This window comes from Plectrocnemia conspersa, unplaced genomic scaffold (assembly GCF_051122295.1).
Source record: "Plectrocnemia conspersa isolate PC_06_02 unplaced genomic scaffold, ASM5112229v1 ptg000009l, whole genome shotgun sequence".
NCBI lineage: Eukaryota > Metazoa > Arthropoda > Insecta > Trichoptera > Polycentropodidae > Plectrocnemia > Plectrocnemia conspersa.
Window position 1 is genome coordinate 4,654,882 of NW_028277173.1, and position 17,249 is coordinate 4,672,130.

The following is a 17,249-nucleotide window of genomic DNA, read 5'->3' on the forward strand; positions in this document are numbered from 1 at the left end:
TACCAATACATAGCTTTATTTGTTCAACTTTCATTGATTAATATTAAAGACTAGTTCACGTGTTCAACTTTAAACATATCGTAACATTAGCCACAGTATCTCGTTTATATTTCGACAACTGTTGCAACAGAACCAATTTCTTCGTCATCGTGTTAGAAGACTCCAGCTCGTACAAAGTGCATAGATTTAATAATAAGCTTTCGCTGAGGCCCCGGCTCGGATTTGAATTGACTGCATTCTCCATCACTCCGATTGCTTCTTTCAGTTTCCCAGAATAGAGAAGACACACGGCAATGTTGTTGAGGACCATTATATTAGCCGGCTCAATCTGACTCGCCTTTGCCAAGTGATTGTAAGCTTCCGCGAAAGTATTTTGAGCTACAGCCAAAAGCGAGAGATCCACTAGTTCTCGGACGTCCTGTTCTGGCGATCTGAAGTAATTATTTTTTAATATATCGGAATTTATATTAAACATTAAATTTATAATCTTACATTGTCGATCTGATTTGAGTTGATTTATTGAAATGTGTCTCGGCACCGGGTATGTGACCAGCTTGAAGACAGATCCTGCCGAGAGCTGAGTATAGAGCTCGAGTGTGAGCCGCTCCCCACACATTACTGGTTGCCATCTCTTCTACTATTTGAATAGCCAGTAAGTAATCCTAAATTATGATATTCTTAATTAAACATCTTTCTTTGATATTTTATTTTGTTATATGAAAATAATAACCTTCATCAATAGAGCGCAGTTTACAATAGAAAATTTGACTCTAGCTTCTCTTCCCGACCATAATTTCAACGATTCTTGTCTATCTTGAATGTTCAGTTGTCTATCGGTGCCTTCTTCGCATTTAGAAGCTTTCAAATTTTGAATAATCTAGAGTTTATTGAAGGATCAATATTAATTAATAATTAAAATTATTTATTATGAATACCTTTTTAATCACGGCTAACACTCCGTATAATTTAGCTACAGCAACGTCAGGTTTGTTGGAGTACATTGGAAGTTCAGCCAAGAGCAATCGGAACGAAAATGAAGCCATTGAACCGGATCGATTAGGATAAATATCGGGATAGAACTGCAAATGAATTATTTATAAGAAAAAATTAAGATTGATAATATCTCTAATCGAAAACCTTACCTGATAATATATATCAGGATTGTCGAGGTTACCGAAAGCTTCAGCTTCGAGTTCGCATAATGAATAGGAATGTATTTTGACTAATAGAGCTAATCTTGTAAACCACAGTTGTAAAGATCTTGGCGAATGTTTGCTAGGATGTCCGACGCGTCTGAAACCTATATATATATAATAAATAGATATAACAAACTTTATAAGATATCCGCCTAAATTAACCTTGTCCATAATTCGGAAGTAATCTAGTCGTCAAATTGATCGCCGCTCGGAAGCATCCGGATTGTATCAGTTCTTTCAATCCGCGTTCATCTTGAGTGACGTGTTCGCATCCCCAAGTTCCTCGTTGAATGGCTTCCTCTTCTCCTAAATGATGGGCAACAACATTATATAGTTCGTCGCCCTAAAATATATAATTTTATTTATATATGTATGTAATGAAGTGAAATTTAAAATTAGTATGAGACGGGTTATTACGAGGTCAGATTCTAAAATCACTCCAGGCATCGTCAGAATATCTTTTTCGGGGAAGAATGATCCGGCAACTGATGTTTGCGCTTGGATGAGGATTTTCTTGGTTTCGTTGGATGGTATCCACGCATCTCTACGTCTATCTGCTTCGCCTATGCTTGGAGATGATTCCTAAAAATATAATCAATTTCAGTTGATGATGCGTAACTATTTTTTCAAAAATTGATAATGTCATTCAAGAAATAAAGTTGAGATGAAACGGTTCATACAATTTAATTGGTTCTTGACGGTTCGATCACTTTAACTCTTTGAGTAGTGAGTTAATTTTACATATTTTCTCATTATTGATTTATTATTATTTTGTATTGCATTTAGAGTAAATAGAAAAGAATCAGCAATTCTCAACGTTCTATTGCTTTAATACTTTATATGTTTTAATACTTTATTTTACGTATCTCTGTTTTTTACGACTCACTGTTTTTTAAAATACAGAGTCTTTATTCTAGGATTAGTATTTTTTCAAACCATTGCCATAATTAATACTAGGTACAACTAACCATTATTTTAATTCTGATCTGTCTACGTTCGTGAAGCACGTGAACGTGCTTCATGAACTACGTTCGATCCGTCGCCGTTGCAGTAAGAATGCGTGGTGTGTAATGTGTTGATAGGCTTTTGTTGATTTTTTTTATATTGATTCAGTGGCTCTCAATATTATTTTATAAATTAATATAAAATATTTTTTGTTATATTCATTCATTTCGTACTCTTTAATTTATTGGTATTATTTTCCATAGAAATAATTTACATAAAATCAAATTAAAAAATGTACTATATAAATATAATTTATTATTTCTTTAGTTATATGTGTAAATATATAAATATCTGGGGAATCTCAAAACAGTGAAAGATCGACCACCGTACATATATGGCAATACTGCTCAAAAGATTAAAAGCACCCGTATATTCAGAAATATTAAAACTGATTCTGGTAAGAGCAGTCTTGATATACACACAGGTGCGAGACATCGACACCGAGTAACGGCGACTCAGTGGTTGCATATATTTACCTGTTGCACAATTTTATCCAGTGTTATTTCTATATTTGTATTGAACGGCTCGGGCATAGTTGGTTCCATGACTTTGACTGCGGGACGTGAATTTGTTCCTATGCTATCAAAGAACGTAGACGGATCAGGTAGCGGTTGATTCAGCGGCACCGTCGGAAACGTCGACGTTTTGTCCATGTTGAGATTTGGCCGATCAGAGAATATCTTACACACTACAGGCTCATCGCTCTTAGTGATTATGTTACAACTGGTTTCTGTAATTAATTTCATGGATATCGATACTAAAATTCAGATTAATGTATTGATTTTTTATAAAATACCAAAGACTGGGTTATTGGGTTGCGGTTTATTCAGTTCGTCGAAGGCATTCGGTCCAGGGTCGTTGAAATAACGACTCAGAGGCACTTCATCGCTCATCTTTCAAGTTGATGACATATCTGATGGGGTGACCATGCATTCGATTAAAATGAGACGAACCTTACCTGTCAAATTGAATCTGATCAGCGATGGCGTAAACGCTACGAAACGCTTGCTATAAATATATTTACGTCATGAGTCATCGCCTTACACGCTCTAATAATTAATATGGTATTACTCAATTGTTACCATAAAGCGATAAGATAAGGTGAGACATCTTACAAAAGTCATCGTAAAATAAATATATATAACAAATAACGTTCACCTAATTATTTTCTGAATAATATACTATTATTAAAATTTAAATAATTATTATTTTAGCAAAACAATATATAATTGGCATATACACAAAAATTATTGTGCTAAGACCAATTCTGTACAAGTTAAATACTACACACATAGACTTGTCTCATGCGCATGCGCGAGCATAAGCAATATCGTTTAAATAATTCACAATTAATTTAATATACAACTTGTAAAATAAATTAATAATAAGAAATTGTTATTAAGCTCTTGCTATTCGTGGATATATATATTTTAGTTCATTCAGAGTCAATAACTACATTAGACAATCCCATCACGAGTATACTGTCCCCAAGCAAGTTGCGCCTCCTAGCTGCGCAACTTGCTTGGGGACAGCTTGCTGCGAATTTAAATAAAATATTAGGTGGTTTTCCACATCACTCACACTATTGTTTTTTTCCTCATAATGTGTGTTCCATGTACCTAAATTGGTAATAGTCGAAAGGAGCAAGGTCTAGTGAAATACGCAGGATGCTTTAAAACCTCCCAAACAATCTCATTGATTTTTACACATGTCATTTTTGCCTTTTGAAGGCGTGAATTGTCGTGCAGAAGAATCACTAGCTTTTGTTTGACCAAATTTGGATGTTTATTTTTGAATTTTGCGTTCATTTTTGCTAGTATATCTTGCATATCATACCAAACGCACAAAATAACTTTAACTTTAAGTGTTATTTCTGGTTTAAGGATTGGAACAGGTACCTGGTTCTTCGAAAATCATTGTTTTTTCGTGTCAATATTAACTTCTCGGCTCCTGTTATGATTTGAGATAAAAACGGATAGCGTTTTTACCTCGAAATACACGCGTCTTACCGCTCGACTTTGTTGTCACCGGACAGTGCATGCGGGATCAAAATACCCACCCTGTTTGTTTTGCCAATCCGTTTTAAATGTTCCTGTATTGTGTTTGACGAGGATCCAATCCCAACAGAGATTTTAACAGATCATCGTCAAATTTTATGGGTCGTCCTGATTTAGGGGCGTTGTTGGGGGCTATTTATATTTAGATTTCAATATGGCCAAAACTTGGCGGCACTCTGGTAGCACTGGCGTGACAGATTCTCTCGACTGAAAACCCTCGGTGCGTTTGCGTTCCGTATATTTATAAACATGTAAACTTATACTTATAGCGGCTCAATCTGTGTCTAATTGACACCTATCACCATCCCGTCGCCAAGTCCGATTTGAATCAAAACTGGTATATATTTACTGTCAGAATTGCCTCATAAACTTCGGTTATGAGTTTAGTGGCCATGGTGACATTCAAATCAGCATACAATGCTTAACGTGTTCTTCACGTGCTTCGGGCTGCGATATTTCACCTTTAACTAAAATAAAATTTATGACACAAAAAATAAAGCCAAGGAACAGTGCTACCTATATAAAAAAACATTCGAAGATGTTTACTCCACTGTATCTGAGCACAAACTGGCCTTAAATGCGCAACATGAAAAACTAATGGCTTTCTTTCTGGTATCCCTAATATAATTTAACAATTTACTGAAAAATTATATGTTTTAGGACAACATTTTCCGTAGTTACTTCGGTAATAAAAATATAATTACCCATTATAATAATATATTTAATCATCCTTATTTTATCAATATAATATGTACCTTTAAATTATTAGCGGTATTTTCCTATTATCAGGTGTCAAATTTATTTACAAGAAGTATTTATTAATTTGATTATACATTTTTTATTTATACTGTTTTATATTAAGGTTTTATTATGGCCAAAACCTGGCCATACACGCGCTGCTTCACGCCGCAAATATGAGCGATCTTCCTGCTTCTTTTCATCACGTTCAGATCGAATATAACACTTATCGAGCTAATTTGTTAAATGTTGACGACATGGATCAATGGATGAAGGAATATGCCTACAATTCCAAGACTGCTTGGACTGTCATTCGAAAGACGAATACGCAATCGCGTATCCTTTGCAGGTTTTTATTTTTATAATAATAAAATTTAATATATGATGTATATTTACTCTGGATAACGCTTAACACTAGGAAATTGTTTTATTGCCATCATAACAACCATCGGAAAACTGTGACCACAAATATGACGAAAAAAACCAACTGCTTGGCAAAAATAGATATTCGTATTAAATTGACTACAAAAAATACAAAAAAAAGTGATGAATATGTCAAGGTGTGTTTTGTGTATGTTGAGGTATACATAATAATATAAATTTATCTATAATATATTATTTGTTACAGGATGGTTACCCTGCTATTATAAAGCTCGACTGTACGCACAATCATAGTATTGGTTCTGCTGCAGCATTATATCATTTAAAACCTGGTTCTGAAACTAGAGCTATGTTTGAATCATATTTTAATGATAATTTAGGTATTACACATTTATTACTTGAAAAAACATTTGCGATACAACTAACTATAAATATTTATTATCTTAGGTATCATGGAGGCCATTAATTCACACGAAAACAAACTAGAGTTAAAATATGGAATGAATTCAACAGAAATGGCTAATTCATCTATCAACCCCAAATATAGAACTGTTTCACATTGGTATACAACATGGAGATCTAAACAATTGGCTCCACAATCGGGAAATATGTTGAAGGTACTTATTGTTAAATATAAAACTATTAGAGTACGCTCGGGATAAGGATGCCGGTTTGTTATTGTGTGCGTGTACTTCGTTGTCTCGCTTTCTCTTTTAAGGACAGTCGCTGATTCGTCAACGCTGGTATTCGTCATTAAAGTGCAGTGTGGCACACAAGTTCCATCTTCTCTAATGATTTATTTTAAATAATTTTGTGTTGATATTGGCTTAATTGATATCAAGGCTTCAAATATACACTGTAAGTTATTCGTTCTCTTACCCGTGGATTAAAATATTTTAATTATTTATTCAATGGTTTCTAATGATTTAATAGAATCGTTGAGCCATTAAACAATCTGCGAATAATTTCTTTCCCCATTTTATATCTTTGCTTTTGAAGAATAGCTAAAGACTTCATTATTTTTTTGACTAGTGAAAGATTTTGAATTTTGCAAATATTTAATTAATGACAACAATGTCTGGTTTCTTCGATTATATAATATATTTTTAATTGTCCGTTGAAATTTCCAACTTAGCTCAGATGTATGTTTCTTTTAAAATAAAAAAATTAAATTGTTTTGAGCCACACAGTTCACGCACACAATAACAAACCGGAATCCTTATCCCGAGCGTACACTACAATATTAACAAATTAACATTTTTATTTCAGGTGTTAAAATCAGAAATGCTAGAAGAGGATAATATTCATCCCCCGACTTATTTTGCCCCATTGGTGGAGGAAACGCCAAAAATTTCACCAATATTAGATAATATAAATAATAGTACTACTTCAGATGGTAATGAACTTACTGTAGTCGTTGAAACTTATACCAAAGCATTAGATACAATATCTAGAAAATTTAAACAATTCGCAAATCTTAGAAATAAAGATGTTTTTGATAAAATTCAGAGTAAATTTGCTTCTATTAATTCCTTAGAAAGTTTTGATAATATAATCAGTAGTTTCCTAGGACAGCCCGTGCCTGCAAAATTTAGATCTGTAATTAAAGTGCAACCAACTTCGATTAGTCGGCGCAGACCTGAGGTTACTAGGGGATGTAAGAGGTTGCCTGCAGGTCGTCCGGCACTTACGGATAAACAAAAAAGGGTTAAAAAATGAATATTAGCATTAAATATAAAAAACGAAATATCAGATGTAACTGAACAGTAAATTTTAATTTATTTTTCTATCCTTGACTACTTCATGTCTCCTGTCATTTTTAGGTATATTTTAATATAATAGGTGTGTGTGTATATAAATTAATAAATTTACTAGTGATGTATGTAATTATTTTGTATAAATTTAATGACTAACTATATTATGTAATTACTTTATATAGATTTTACATAATATAGTAAAGGTGAGGATTGAGGATAGCTATTATTTTACATGCAATAATAAACAATTTAACAAAATATTATGTTTGATTTCCCCTGTATATTATAAGATTTTACATTTATATAATAGATAGTGCTTTCTATATTGGGAGTTTACTGTAAACTTTTTAATTTGGATAATATAAATTAAAATTTTGAAAATAAGATTTTTTTATTAATAAATGCTTAGTAAAATGATTTCGAGCTTTCGTTTTTTAAAAACTGCAACTTTTATTTGAATAATTGAAATTAAAATAACTACTTATATAATATTTTGATGTGTTTGTTTGTTATTGAGATTTTCGTTATAAATCAAATTTTATTTTTATATGTATATTTAAGAAAAAAAGTAACTTGATTTTATTAAATTTAAATTGAACTCTATGTTGTTGCTAGAGGCCAGCCTGAATCAAATTATAAAGCATATATCGTTTATAACAAAGAGAGGGAGGTAAATATAACGAAATTTTCATTATTTCATATTTGATTAAATTATTGAAAAAGTAATAAAGTTGACTTGACATATTGCAATATCTTGTAAGCCAATTGATATGATTTCTTGATTATTTATTTATTACGTAGATATATTTGCCCGCTCGTCGTAAATCATATTTACATACTATTCGAAAGCTGATGTCTTGATTTATTAAATTTCCTCCAGTATTTTGCGAGTACATTGGATAAAAAAAATTAAGTACAATTTTTCATACTACTTTTATTTTTGAAAGGTCATATCATCTCCGAAAGAGTTTTTAGATTTCTTCCGAATTTCTACAAATATTTTTTTAGATTTCTTCCGATAACGAATGCTAGAAAGAGACGAGCAGGGTTTCCAGATTCACAAAACTACAGATCGAGACATTCACTATTTCGAATGATCAAAAAAATAGAAATAAGGAAAAATACATACAAAAAAATAGTCACATAATAATCCGCAGGAATGGCTGTTAGTCAAATATATTGATAAGACACAATTACAGGAATTACATTTTAGCCAGCCCGCGTGACGTCACCAAGACGCTCTAACAGAGTTTTTTGTGAATTGCGCCCCGTTCAGTGTATATTATTAATATTCTAACATGTAATTAACATACTCAATAAAATACTACTGGGACCTACCGTCGCCAAAATATGTAATTATAAATGACATTTTTTAAATAGATTAATATTAATAATGGCGTGCTTACTGTTTTGATCAACGCTCACTCGCTGTCACTCATTTTTGTAGCAAAACGTTGTTTTGCTACATAAATACGTTTCAAAATTTATACAGGTAGCGGCAGCGAGTGAGCTTTGGTTAGAACTTTTTTGGTTATAAATAAAATGTATAAATATATTTTTAGAATAAATTTGCCCCCGATAACAGAAAGTAGTTACTGGCTCTAAAGGTAATCTTGAAATTAATTTAGAAATAGTTGTTGAGCGTGATTTACTTACACCACAATAAAAATCGCGCATGCGCGTTAAGCGAATCTTCGTGTGGTAGTGTAGCTACTGCATTGCTTGTCACATACACACTTTGAGGTTATGTTTTGTGTTTTTGACAGATATATCACGTGCGTCATTTAACCATTGTTTTAAGTCATAAAATGGTGAAAAAAGTGATGAAAGGTTGGAAAACTATAAAATTTGAAGAGTTCGGAGGTGATATTGCCAATGCAGACTTTGAAGGGCTAGCTGGTTTTGAAGAGTGCTACGAATATGGAGTCGAGTCTTCAAAATCTAGTAGAAAGGTACATTATTTAAATGCGATTATTAATCAAGCGCTTCAGTTCGATTGTTAAAAATGTAAATTTGCAGAGGAAACAAAAAAATGAGGAGACTTTTCCACCCAAAAAAACCAAAACTGAAGTTGTTGGTAGTTTCACAGTAGAAACGTTAAATCCAAACGCTAATCTCAAACCTTCTCGCGATAATGCTGAATTGGAGTCGAAAAAGAAACAGAAAAATAAAAATGATAAACCTATAAAGAAGAAAAAACCCACTAAAAAATCTCAGAATAAAAAAGAAGTGATCGTAGACAGCGCTAATGCAATACCGTTGGAAGATATGCAAGCGTGGAGCTCGTTTGGTATACCAGAATCTGTTTTACGAGCGTTAGCTGATCAAGGATTCAAGCAGCCGACTTCAATTCAAGAATTGACTTTACCTGCTGCTATGCATGGTAATTATTTATGTTATACATTTATTTTTTACCATAAAAACGTGATGATTTATGTAAAATTATGTGCTGAATTTCAAAAGATCTCATTTTTAAACAGTAAATCTACATAATTGAAATAGCTTTGACGAATGGTGAAGGGGTTTATTTTGACTAATTCTATGCCTATGTACAGGAAAAATCCCTCGTTTGTTCAAATATTCCCTGAGGTGGCGTAGTTTTTATTTTTAACTTTTTATCGAAATAAATTCCATTGGTAAAAATTTTTTTTATTTTATATTTATATCTATATAATATTATTATTTAATAGGTAGGCGAGATATTTTGGGAGCCGCTGAAACTGGAAGCGGTAAAACTTTAGCATTCGGAATACCCATCATAACTGGTATATTAAATTTCAAAGAAAAGGCTGCTAAAGGCGAAGATGATTTTATACCCGACGATCAGGTTTTGACCAAAAAAAAGGAATTAGTAGAGATCGCTCCTAAGATTGTCAACTTGAATAAGCTCTCTAAGAAAGAGATTAAAAAATTGAAGGGTTTGAAGAAGACACGTAAGAACATTAGAAAAGATGTTTTTAAAAAATTGCAAGATAGTGACGATGATTGTATTGAATCGGATGAAGAAGACTCTGATGAATCTGGGGATGAATCAGATACGTTAAAAGGCGAAGATGATGTATCTGGAGATGAAGATAATGAATTATTAGACGATGAAGATAATGAATCATTAGACGATGAAGATAATGAATCATTAGATGATAATGTCAATGAAACGTTGGAGGCTTCCGATAAAGAAAATTCTGACCAAGATTCAGATGAAGCTGCAGATATCAATAGTGATGAAGAAATTTCAGAGCTTGATTCTGATGGAGAAGAACAAGCGAATGAAAGTGAAGATCAGTTAGACTCCCCGAATGATAAACCTGATGACGAAGAATTAAAAGAATACAGTAACATTATGAGTAATGAAATCGATAATGGTATTATTCCGCAACCGATCAAGAATCCAAATTTGAAACCTCTTTATGCGCTCATACTTACGCCTACCAGAGAACTTGCTATTCAAGTTAAGAATCATCTTGTAGCGGCTGCTAAATATACTGGTATGTGATTTTATGTATTGTGTAATGGTTAACGTTGTAGTATTTTTTTTAATAGTTATGTTTTGTAGATATACGCATAGCTGTAGTCGTCGGAGGAATGGCACATGTTAAACAAGAAAGAGTACTTGCTAAAGGGCCTGAAATTGTCGTAGCTACTCCTGGTCGTTTGTGGGATTTCATACAAATGGGAAATGAGCATCTGTCTCAAGTCACCGATATAAGGTATGAACATCTTTTAGCAGCGATTTTAAAAATATTTAAATAAAAAATATTTTATTTATAGATTCTTAGGTATTGACGAAACAGACAGAATGATAGAACGAGGCCATTACGAAGAACTTCATCATCTCCTCGATAAGGTAAACGATAACGAATACAAGCGTATGAAGAGGCAAAACTTTGTGTTTTCTGCCACTCTCACAATGGTTCACGATTTACCTTTCCATCTTAAAACCAGAAGAGTAAACAAAAAAGGAAAAGTATGTATTTATATTTATATTATAGGTTATTAATAAAATAAATAGATTAAAAATATAAACTATTTCAATTATAGCTTATCAAAAAGAGAATTGAACGACTGACGTCCGAGCAAAAGTTGAAGAAACTGATCGAACTCTTGGGTATATCAGATCCGAAAGTAGTCGATGTGACTGTAAAGAATCAAGGTTTGACTTCAATCTGTTTCTAAGTCTTATTTATGAAACTAATATAATTTATAATAGGATCTTCAACGACTTTGACCGAGTGTCGCATCATGTGCCCCATCGATCAAAAAGACTTCTACTTGTATTACGTTTTAAAAAGACATCCAGGTCGGACTATAGTTTTTTGTAATTCAATCGGATGCGTCAAAAGATTGTCTCAATTATTCGGCCTCCTCCAATGTAATCCGCTTCCGCTGCACGCGAGTATGCAACAGAGACAGAGATTAAAGAACTTAGATAGGTATAAGATTGTTGTATTAATAATATTCAATTTATATCTATTTTTTAATTATGTTTTTTATTGTGTAGATTCCGTAACAATCAGTTAGGTTTGCTAATAGCCACCGATGTCGCCGCTCGTGGATTAGATATACCCGATATTGAAAATGTGATACATTACCAAGTACCTAGAACAGCCGAGGTATTTTACTGTTATTTTTTGTATTACTATAATAAGTTTTTCATTATCAATGTATTTTATTTATCAGAATTATGTTCACCGGAGCGGAAGAACAGCTAGAGCTAACAAAGAGGGTATCGCAATTTTGATAATGGAACCTGGTGAAGTCCAATATTACACCAGAATGTGCAGAACACTCTCGAAAGGTATTTTACCCATAATACATCAATAGTATGCGATTCTCCAGATTTAGCGATCGGTAAAAAATGTTATACGAAGCAAGAGTTTTGCTAATGTCTGTTGCTTCAAAAGTTTTATATAAGTGCTCGAAAAATAAATTATTCCTTATGTATGGCTGTGAGCCAAATAGGAATGGATTCTAATAATAATATAACGGTAAATATTGCCACTCGAGGCACTCTTGAAACAAATCTCGTATTTAAGTCATGTAAGTTAGGAAAACTAAAATATTCTTAATATAAATTTAAGCTACTGCTGTGTCCACAAGCAAAAGTCGGGCATCTAAGTACCTTTCCGTTGGATTAAAAGTCTTGATTCCACTCTTAAGTAAAGTGGCTTTCTTGTTGTAAAGTCCTTACCCAACTGTTCAAATTTGGACATTCGGTTAAAAATTTTTTTTTTAATCAGTTTTAAATTTGAAATTTAATTTAAAAAAATATTTTTTTGAGGTAGCAAATTTAAATTAAACAATCTGAGATATTTGAAACTTTGCCTAATTTATTATATGAGAACAAACTTCATCTTTCTCAAAAATAACTGAAAACAGTTAACCCTTTCCGCTCGTTTGGTGCGTGAGACGCACCAGTACTTGGGTCTATATTACTCGTCAGGCGCGACAGACGCACCATTTCAATTAATGAAATATAACGTCGATTTTTGGGTATTTCCTGTGCATGTTTTGAATGGCGTTTTTGCAGTGTTGTAGACAAGAGTTTCAAGAGTCATACCTTATCAAAAAAATATCATTTTTACCTGAATCAAGCCGGGGAGAGCTTATTTATCGGGATAAGTCGGGGTTTTTTTGATGACTAAATTTAACGGCAGATTTGCCGTAGCTTCTCCCAAAGGCAACAGTTGGCGATCGCCTTTCGGTTGACACGCGTCGGTGACGTTTTTATTACCTATTCTGTTTTCGACAGTTGCTCGGTTGTCCGTAAATTGTGTCTAAGTGAAACTATATATAGTGACTGATACTTTTGTTTAATTACTTATTTAGTAATTTTATTGTGAAGTTATTGTAAAGTTATTTTTTAAATATTATTGTGAAAAAATAGTGCTATGTCTAAATATAGTGATTGTGAAGATATGTTTTGTAATGATAGTGTATAATCATATATTGGGCGACAGTCAAATGGGCGATTCAAAATGGGCGACAGACAAACGGGCGATGGTCTTTTGGGCGATACAATAATAATGCATTACAAATAAATGTGATGCAAATCATGATCTTATAATTAATTAAATAATTAACGTAATTAAATACATACGAAAATATAAGTAATATTTTTTAGAAAAGAATTGAAAGATGAAAACATTATTCGGTCTAAACAAAATATAATATATCTACATAAGATATATGTATATTTACTTATCATTTGTGCATATTTAATCATAAAATTAATCACTTAAACAGTTTGATTCTTTTATTTAAGAATTTAAGAGAGTTACCCGATATCATAAAACACTTAGGCTAAAGTCGGTAATTTTATTATAAATACCAACCAAAAAAATGTTTATAGTGGGACCTTACGCGAATTTTTTTAATGTTTTGCGCCTTGGAAACTACTGTGAGAACAAACTTTTGGAATTCCCAAAAATCGCATATTTTACAGTTATCTATTTTAAATTAGATAGGATTGTTATATATAAATATAGTAACACAGAACTAGCGCTGATAAGTGTTTATCGTGGATTTCGCCCTTTCGCGATTTTTTTATATTTTGAGACTTTTAAATTACTGTGAGAACAATCTTTTGGAATTTCCAAAAATCGCATACTTTACCGTTATCTATTTTAAACTGGATAGGGTAGTCATATATAAATATAATAACCCAGAACTAGCGCTGATAAGTGCTTATCGCAGATTTTACCCTTTACGCGATTTTTTTATATTTTGAGAATTATAAATTACTGAGAACAAACTTTTGGAGTTTCCAATATAATTTTTCGTTTTAACCCTTTATATGACACATATTTTTGTTTTATTTACATTTTTTAAAAATGAATTAATATCTTATTTGTCGTTTTAGGCTGCAATATTCTAAATTAAGTCAACTTTATATTGAATGGTAAACTGACCTACGAATGTACGTTATCACGGGTGCTCTTGTAACATTAGGTTCATTATTAAAAAAAAAGCATAGGAAAAATAAACCTTAATTTTGGTGGTATATACATGTACCACTTTGTTCAAGGTGTCCTATAAATAGTTAATGTATATTTTATTAATATTTACAATAAAGCAAGGCGTGCAAGTTTTTTTTAATTTCTGTCGCCCAATAAACCATCGCCCAATTGACCGTCGTCGTCGTATAAAATTACAAACAAATACATATTTACCATACAGCTATTCATTAATAAAACTTTTGTCTTTTTTTAATTAAGAAATATATAAAATAATATGACACTAACTGCAACGTTTCATTTGCCCTTCGATGGGGCGATGAGGCTAATATTAGTTTAAATAAATATAGAAATCTTGTGGGCTTCTTTAATTATGGAAAAAACGTACAATTTGTAATTCTGCGAGCGATGTAAGCTGGCTTCGTTCGCAGGTAGATATATCTAAACCTAAAACCGAGCGGCATATTGTTATTTGTGTATATTTACGGTTTAAACATTTTTCGGTGCCATAAATATTTTAAAAAGGGTCGTCACCCTATTGTGTTAATTTATTGTTATGGATTGCCAACCAATGGTACTTGAGAGAACCAAAAAAAATTAAAATGTAATTTAGAGAAATGCAAGTATTTGTTCTGATTTCTTCGTTTTTGATATTAGTTTATTCATAGTTATGCTCTACATATATAATTTTAATTTTTAAAAAGAATTTAACATTTTTCATTTTTCCCGAGCTGGCGACATATCTAGTACAAAAACGATTACGAGTGCAAAGGGTTAATAGACTAAAATCAGCCTTCAGGAAGTTATTATCCGAACATGAAGAAGAAAACTGTTAAATTAAGTTGGTTTGCTAATAGCTAAAAGAGACGGTGATTTTCTTTCTTCAAAGGGATCAAAAGCGTGTTTAACCCGTTGTAATGCATTGGGTTAATGTCTGTATTATTGCAAAGGAAAACTTACAATAAATAGTCCGGGGAGAAATTGTGCGACACAAAGCTGTACATATTTACTTTAAGCTGCTTCACGCTACGAGCTCATAATCTCGAGTTTTGCACTCGCAATTTATAGGTGAACTACAGGTCTTTAAAGAAATCTAATAATAATCATAATAAGATTAGATTAGAAACAGATTAGAATTAATTATCAGGTATTTTAGAATATTATTATTAGATGTTAATTTAACTTATTGATATATTTTATTTCTCAGCCGAAGATTTGCCTCACTTTCCGATATTCGACGCAGTTCTCTCCGCTACTAAAATGAGAGTAAATCTAGCAAGAGAACTTGATCAATTAGAGTTACATATGAGAAAAGCTAATTCTGAACTAGGATGGTACGAGAAATCGATGAAGGAGATGGATATTTTGCTTGACGATAATGAAAAGTATTGTATTCTCTTATGTATATTTATAATTATGTATAGATTTGATTAAGATGTATATATTTTTAGACCTAGAAAGCTAGATACGGCCACTGCAATGGAACAAAAATCATTATTGTCGATGAAGAAGAAGAGATTAAATCAACTGTTAGCGACGCATTTGTTCCCAACGGGTTTTAGCTATAAATTCCCGACGAGTAATGATTCTGTAAGTAAAACGTTGGCGTTTGGAAGACCGCTGAATGCGTTGGAAACAATGAAATCGGCTATCGAAGCAAAATTGGTTAAAAAGGGAAAGAAAAATACAGAAGAGACTCAATTAGTCGACGTCAATAATTACAATAATCTGAGGAATAAAAATCCTAAGGAAAAAGGAGTTAAAAATGGTAAAATTAATAAAAATAAATGGAAGAAAATGAAGAGAAATGAAAATATTGTAAAAAATTGATTGAAATAAAATGATGACGTTGAATAATGATTATTTTATTTATAAATGTTTATTTAATTAATTTTACATTTATTTCTAATAATATTTTTTTTCTTATTAGGTACTAATAGTATCTTCAATTACAATGTACAATTAACACAATAATTACGTAGTACAATAGTATTACATTTTTTTTATTTAGCTTATTGTTAGGAATATGTACGGATGCCAAATTTTGAACATTTTATTCTTAACGAAAAGTTTACATAGATTTAGAAAATATTTTTTATATCACATAGTAACTGTTTAAATCATTTTTTATTTGGAATCACTTGAAATTTAAATTCATATTTACAATGTGTACATAGTTAAAATTAAAATTTAGTGCATAATGATTTGTTCGATAAAAATAAATAGTGCTTATTAATATAATGTAAAAAAAACGTTATGCTTTGTGCGTAAAATAACGAAAAAATGTTATTCGGACAACTAAAAATATTATAAAATATATTTTGCTCTTTAAAACAGTTAAAAAATAAAATAAAAATTGTGCAATTTAAAATGTTAACTCAAATAATAGCATACACAATGATATGTACAATTTTAATATTTTTCAATGCTTGCTTTGAAATTATTTAAAAAAAAGCAAAGCTTTATATTCAATCAATCAAGAATGTCACATATACATTTACAAAAATATCGATATACATTACCCTGTTAAATAATAATGATATTATTGCAACTCAATCATAACCGTATACAAATATTTTACAGATCAATTTTGAAAAGATACATTCAATATTAAAAAAAAATAGATTACAAAATAATAATCAGTCTGTACACAATCCGGTTACGCAAACATGTACACAATTTCGTTTATCTAATAATTTTTATAAACGCAAAATAATTGATTTATTCCAGCAATCGATCAGTGACTAGCCTTCTCAAGAATTTTATAATATATAAAATATATATATGTATGTATATACTAGGATCAATTGCGAGACTCGAAATTCGATTATAGTATTGAACACTTGGTGCGAAAAAAACAAATCATAAAAAGCCCATGTCTAGGGCGTTGTACAGGGCAGCTATGTCGGAGTGCGTCGATATTCTCCAGAACGGATAATTCTTCGCCTTGGCCGCCAGTTCTTCCTCTTGACCGTCAGCGACCACTACATATGTACATCTGTCTCCGAATCGCTGCTTGACTTTCTCGAAGCACGTCTCTTTACCTGAAATCGTTCAATTTAATATAATAATCATCATAAAATGTGATTCAGATAAGCTATGCTACGCAATCTAAAAATGGGATCTGCAACACCGAGACTGAACACATGAAGATTGTGCTCA

General features: G+C 31.8%; 4 protein-coding genes across 8 annotated transcripts in view; 2 read left to right on the forward strand and 2 right to left on the reverse strand.

Moving 5' to 3' along the window:
• On the reverse strand, positions 1-3,230 carry LOC148231654 (trafficking protein particle complex subunit 12). Of its 3 annotated transcripts, none has more exons than XR_015810793.1 (9): positions 2,998-3,119; positions 2,678-2,931; positions 1,614-1,778; positions 1,359-1,539; positions 1,143-1,293; positions 936-1,079; positions 731-877; positions 493-662; positions 1-431 (listed from the first exon to the last, which is right to left on the reverse strand). XR_015810793.1 is itself a non-coding variant. In XM_088193159.1 (9 exons), exons 2-9 carry the CDS (start codon positions 2,852-2,854, stop codon positions 56-58), a joined length of 1,518 nt encoding a protein of 505 aa, XP_088049285.1. In that variant the 5' UTR covers positions 2,855-2,931; positions 3,160-3,230; the 3' UTR covers positions 1-55. The 3 variants fall into 3 exon arrangements, 2 of the variants coding, with proteins under 2 accessions (XP_088049285.1, XP_088049284.1); XM_088193159.1 differs by lacking the exon at positions 2,998-3,119 and adding an exon at positions 3,160-3,230 and having other exon boundaries at positions 1,143-1,300; XM_088193158.1 differs by having other exon boundaries at positions 1,143-1,300.
• A 697-nt stretch (positions 3,231-3,927) lies between these two features.
• LOC148231655 (uncharacterized) lies at positions 3,928-7,392 on the forward strand. 2 transcript variants are annotated; one of them, XM_088193160.1, is made up of 5 exons: positions 3,928-5,345; positions 5,415-5,556; positions 5,625-5,757; positions 5,825-5,994; positions 6,647-7,392. In XM_088193160.1, the coding sequence occupies exons 1-5, from the start codon at positions 5,173-5,175 to the stop codon at positions 7,094-7,096; spliced, it is 1,068 nt and encodes a 355-aa protein (XP_088049286.1). In that variant the 5' UTR covers positions 3,928-5,172; the 3' UTR covers positions 7,097-7,392. The 2 variants fall into 2 exon arrangements, with proteins under 2 accessions (XP_088049286.1, XP_088049287.1); XM_088193161.1 differs by having other exon boundaries at positions 5,119-5,345; positions 5,501-5,556.
• Positions 7,393-8,865: 1,473 nt separating this feature from the next.
• On the forward strand, positions 8,866-15,941 carry LOC148231656 (ATP-dependent RNA helicase DDX24). Its single transcript, XM_088193162.1, has 11 exons — positions 8,866-9,086; positions 9,154-9,517; positions 9,825-10,619; positions 10,688-10,841; positions 10,903-11,098; positions 11,173-11,284; positions 11,342-11,564; positions 11,633-11,744; positions 11,812-11,929; positions 15,295-15,472; positions 15,539-15,941. The coding sequence occupies exons 1-11, from the start codon at positions 8,943-8,945 to the stop codon at positions 15,915-15,917; spliced, it is 2,775 nt and encodes a 924-aa protein (XP_088049288.1). The 5' UTR covers positions 8,866-8,942; the 3' UTR covers positions 15,918-15,941.
• Positions 15,942-15,983: 42 nt separating this feature from the next.
• Positions 15,984-17,249, reverse strand: part of eya (eya transcriptional coactivator and phosphatase 2) — a 49,286-nt gene continuing 48,020 nt past the window's right edge. Inside the window, exon 13 of one of the 2 annotated variants that reach the window (XM_088193163.1) lies at positions 15,984-17,131. In XM_088193163.1, coding sequence (XP_088049289.1) covers positions 16,950-17,131 — 182 coding nt within the window. In that variant the 3' untranslated portion in view covers positions 15,984-16,949. The remainder of the gene's footprint in view (positions 17,132-17,249) is intronic. The other variant, XM_088193164.1, reaches the window with a different exon arrangement.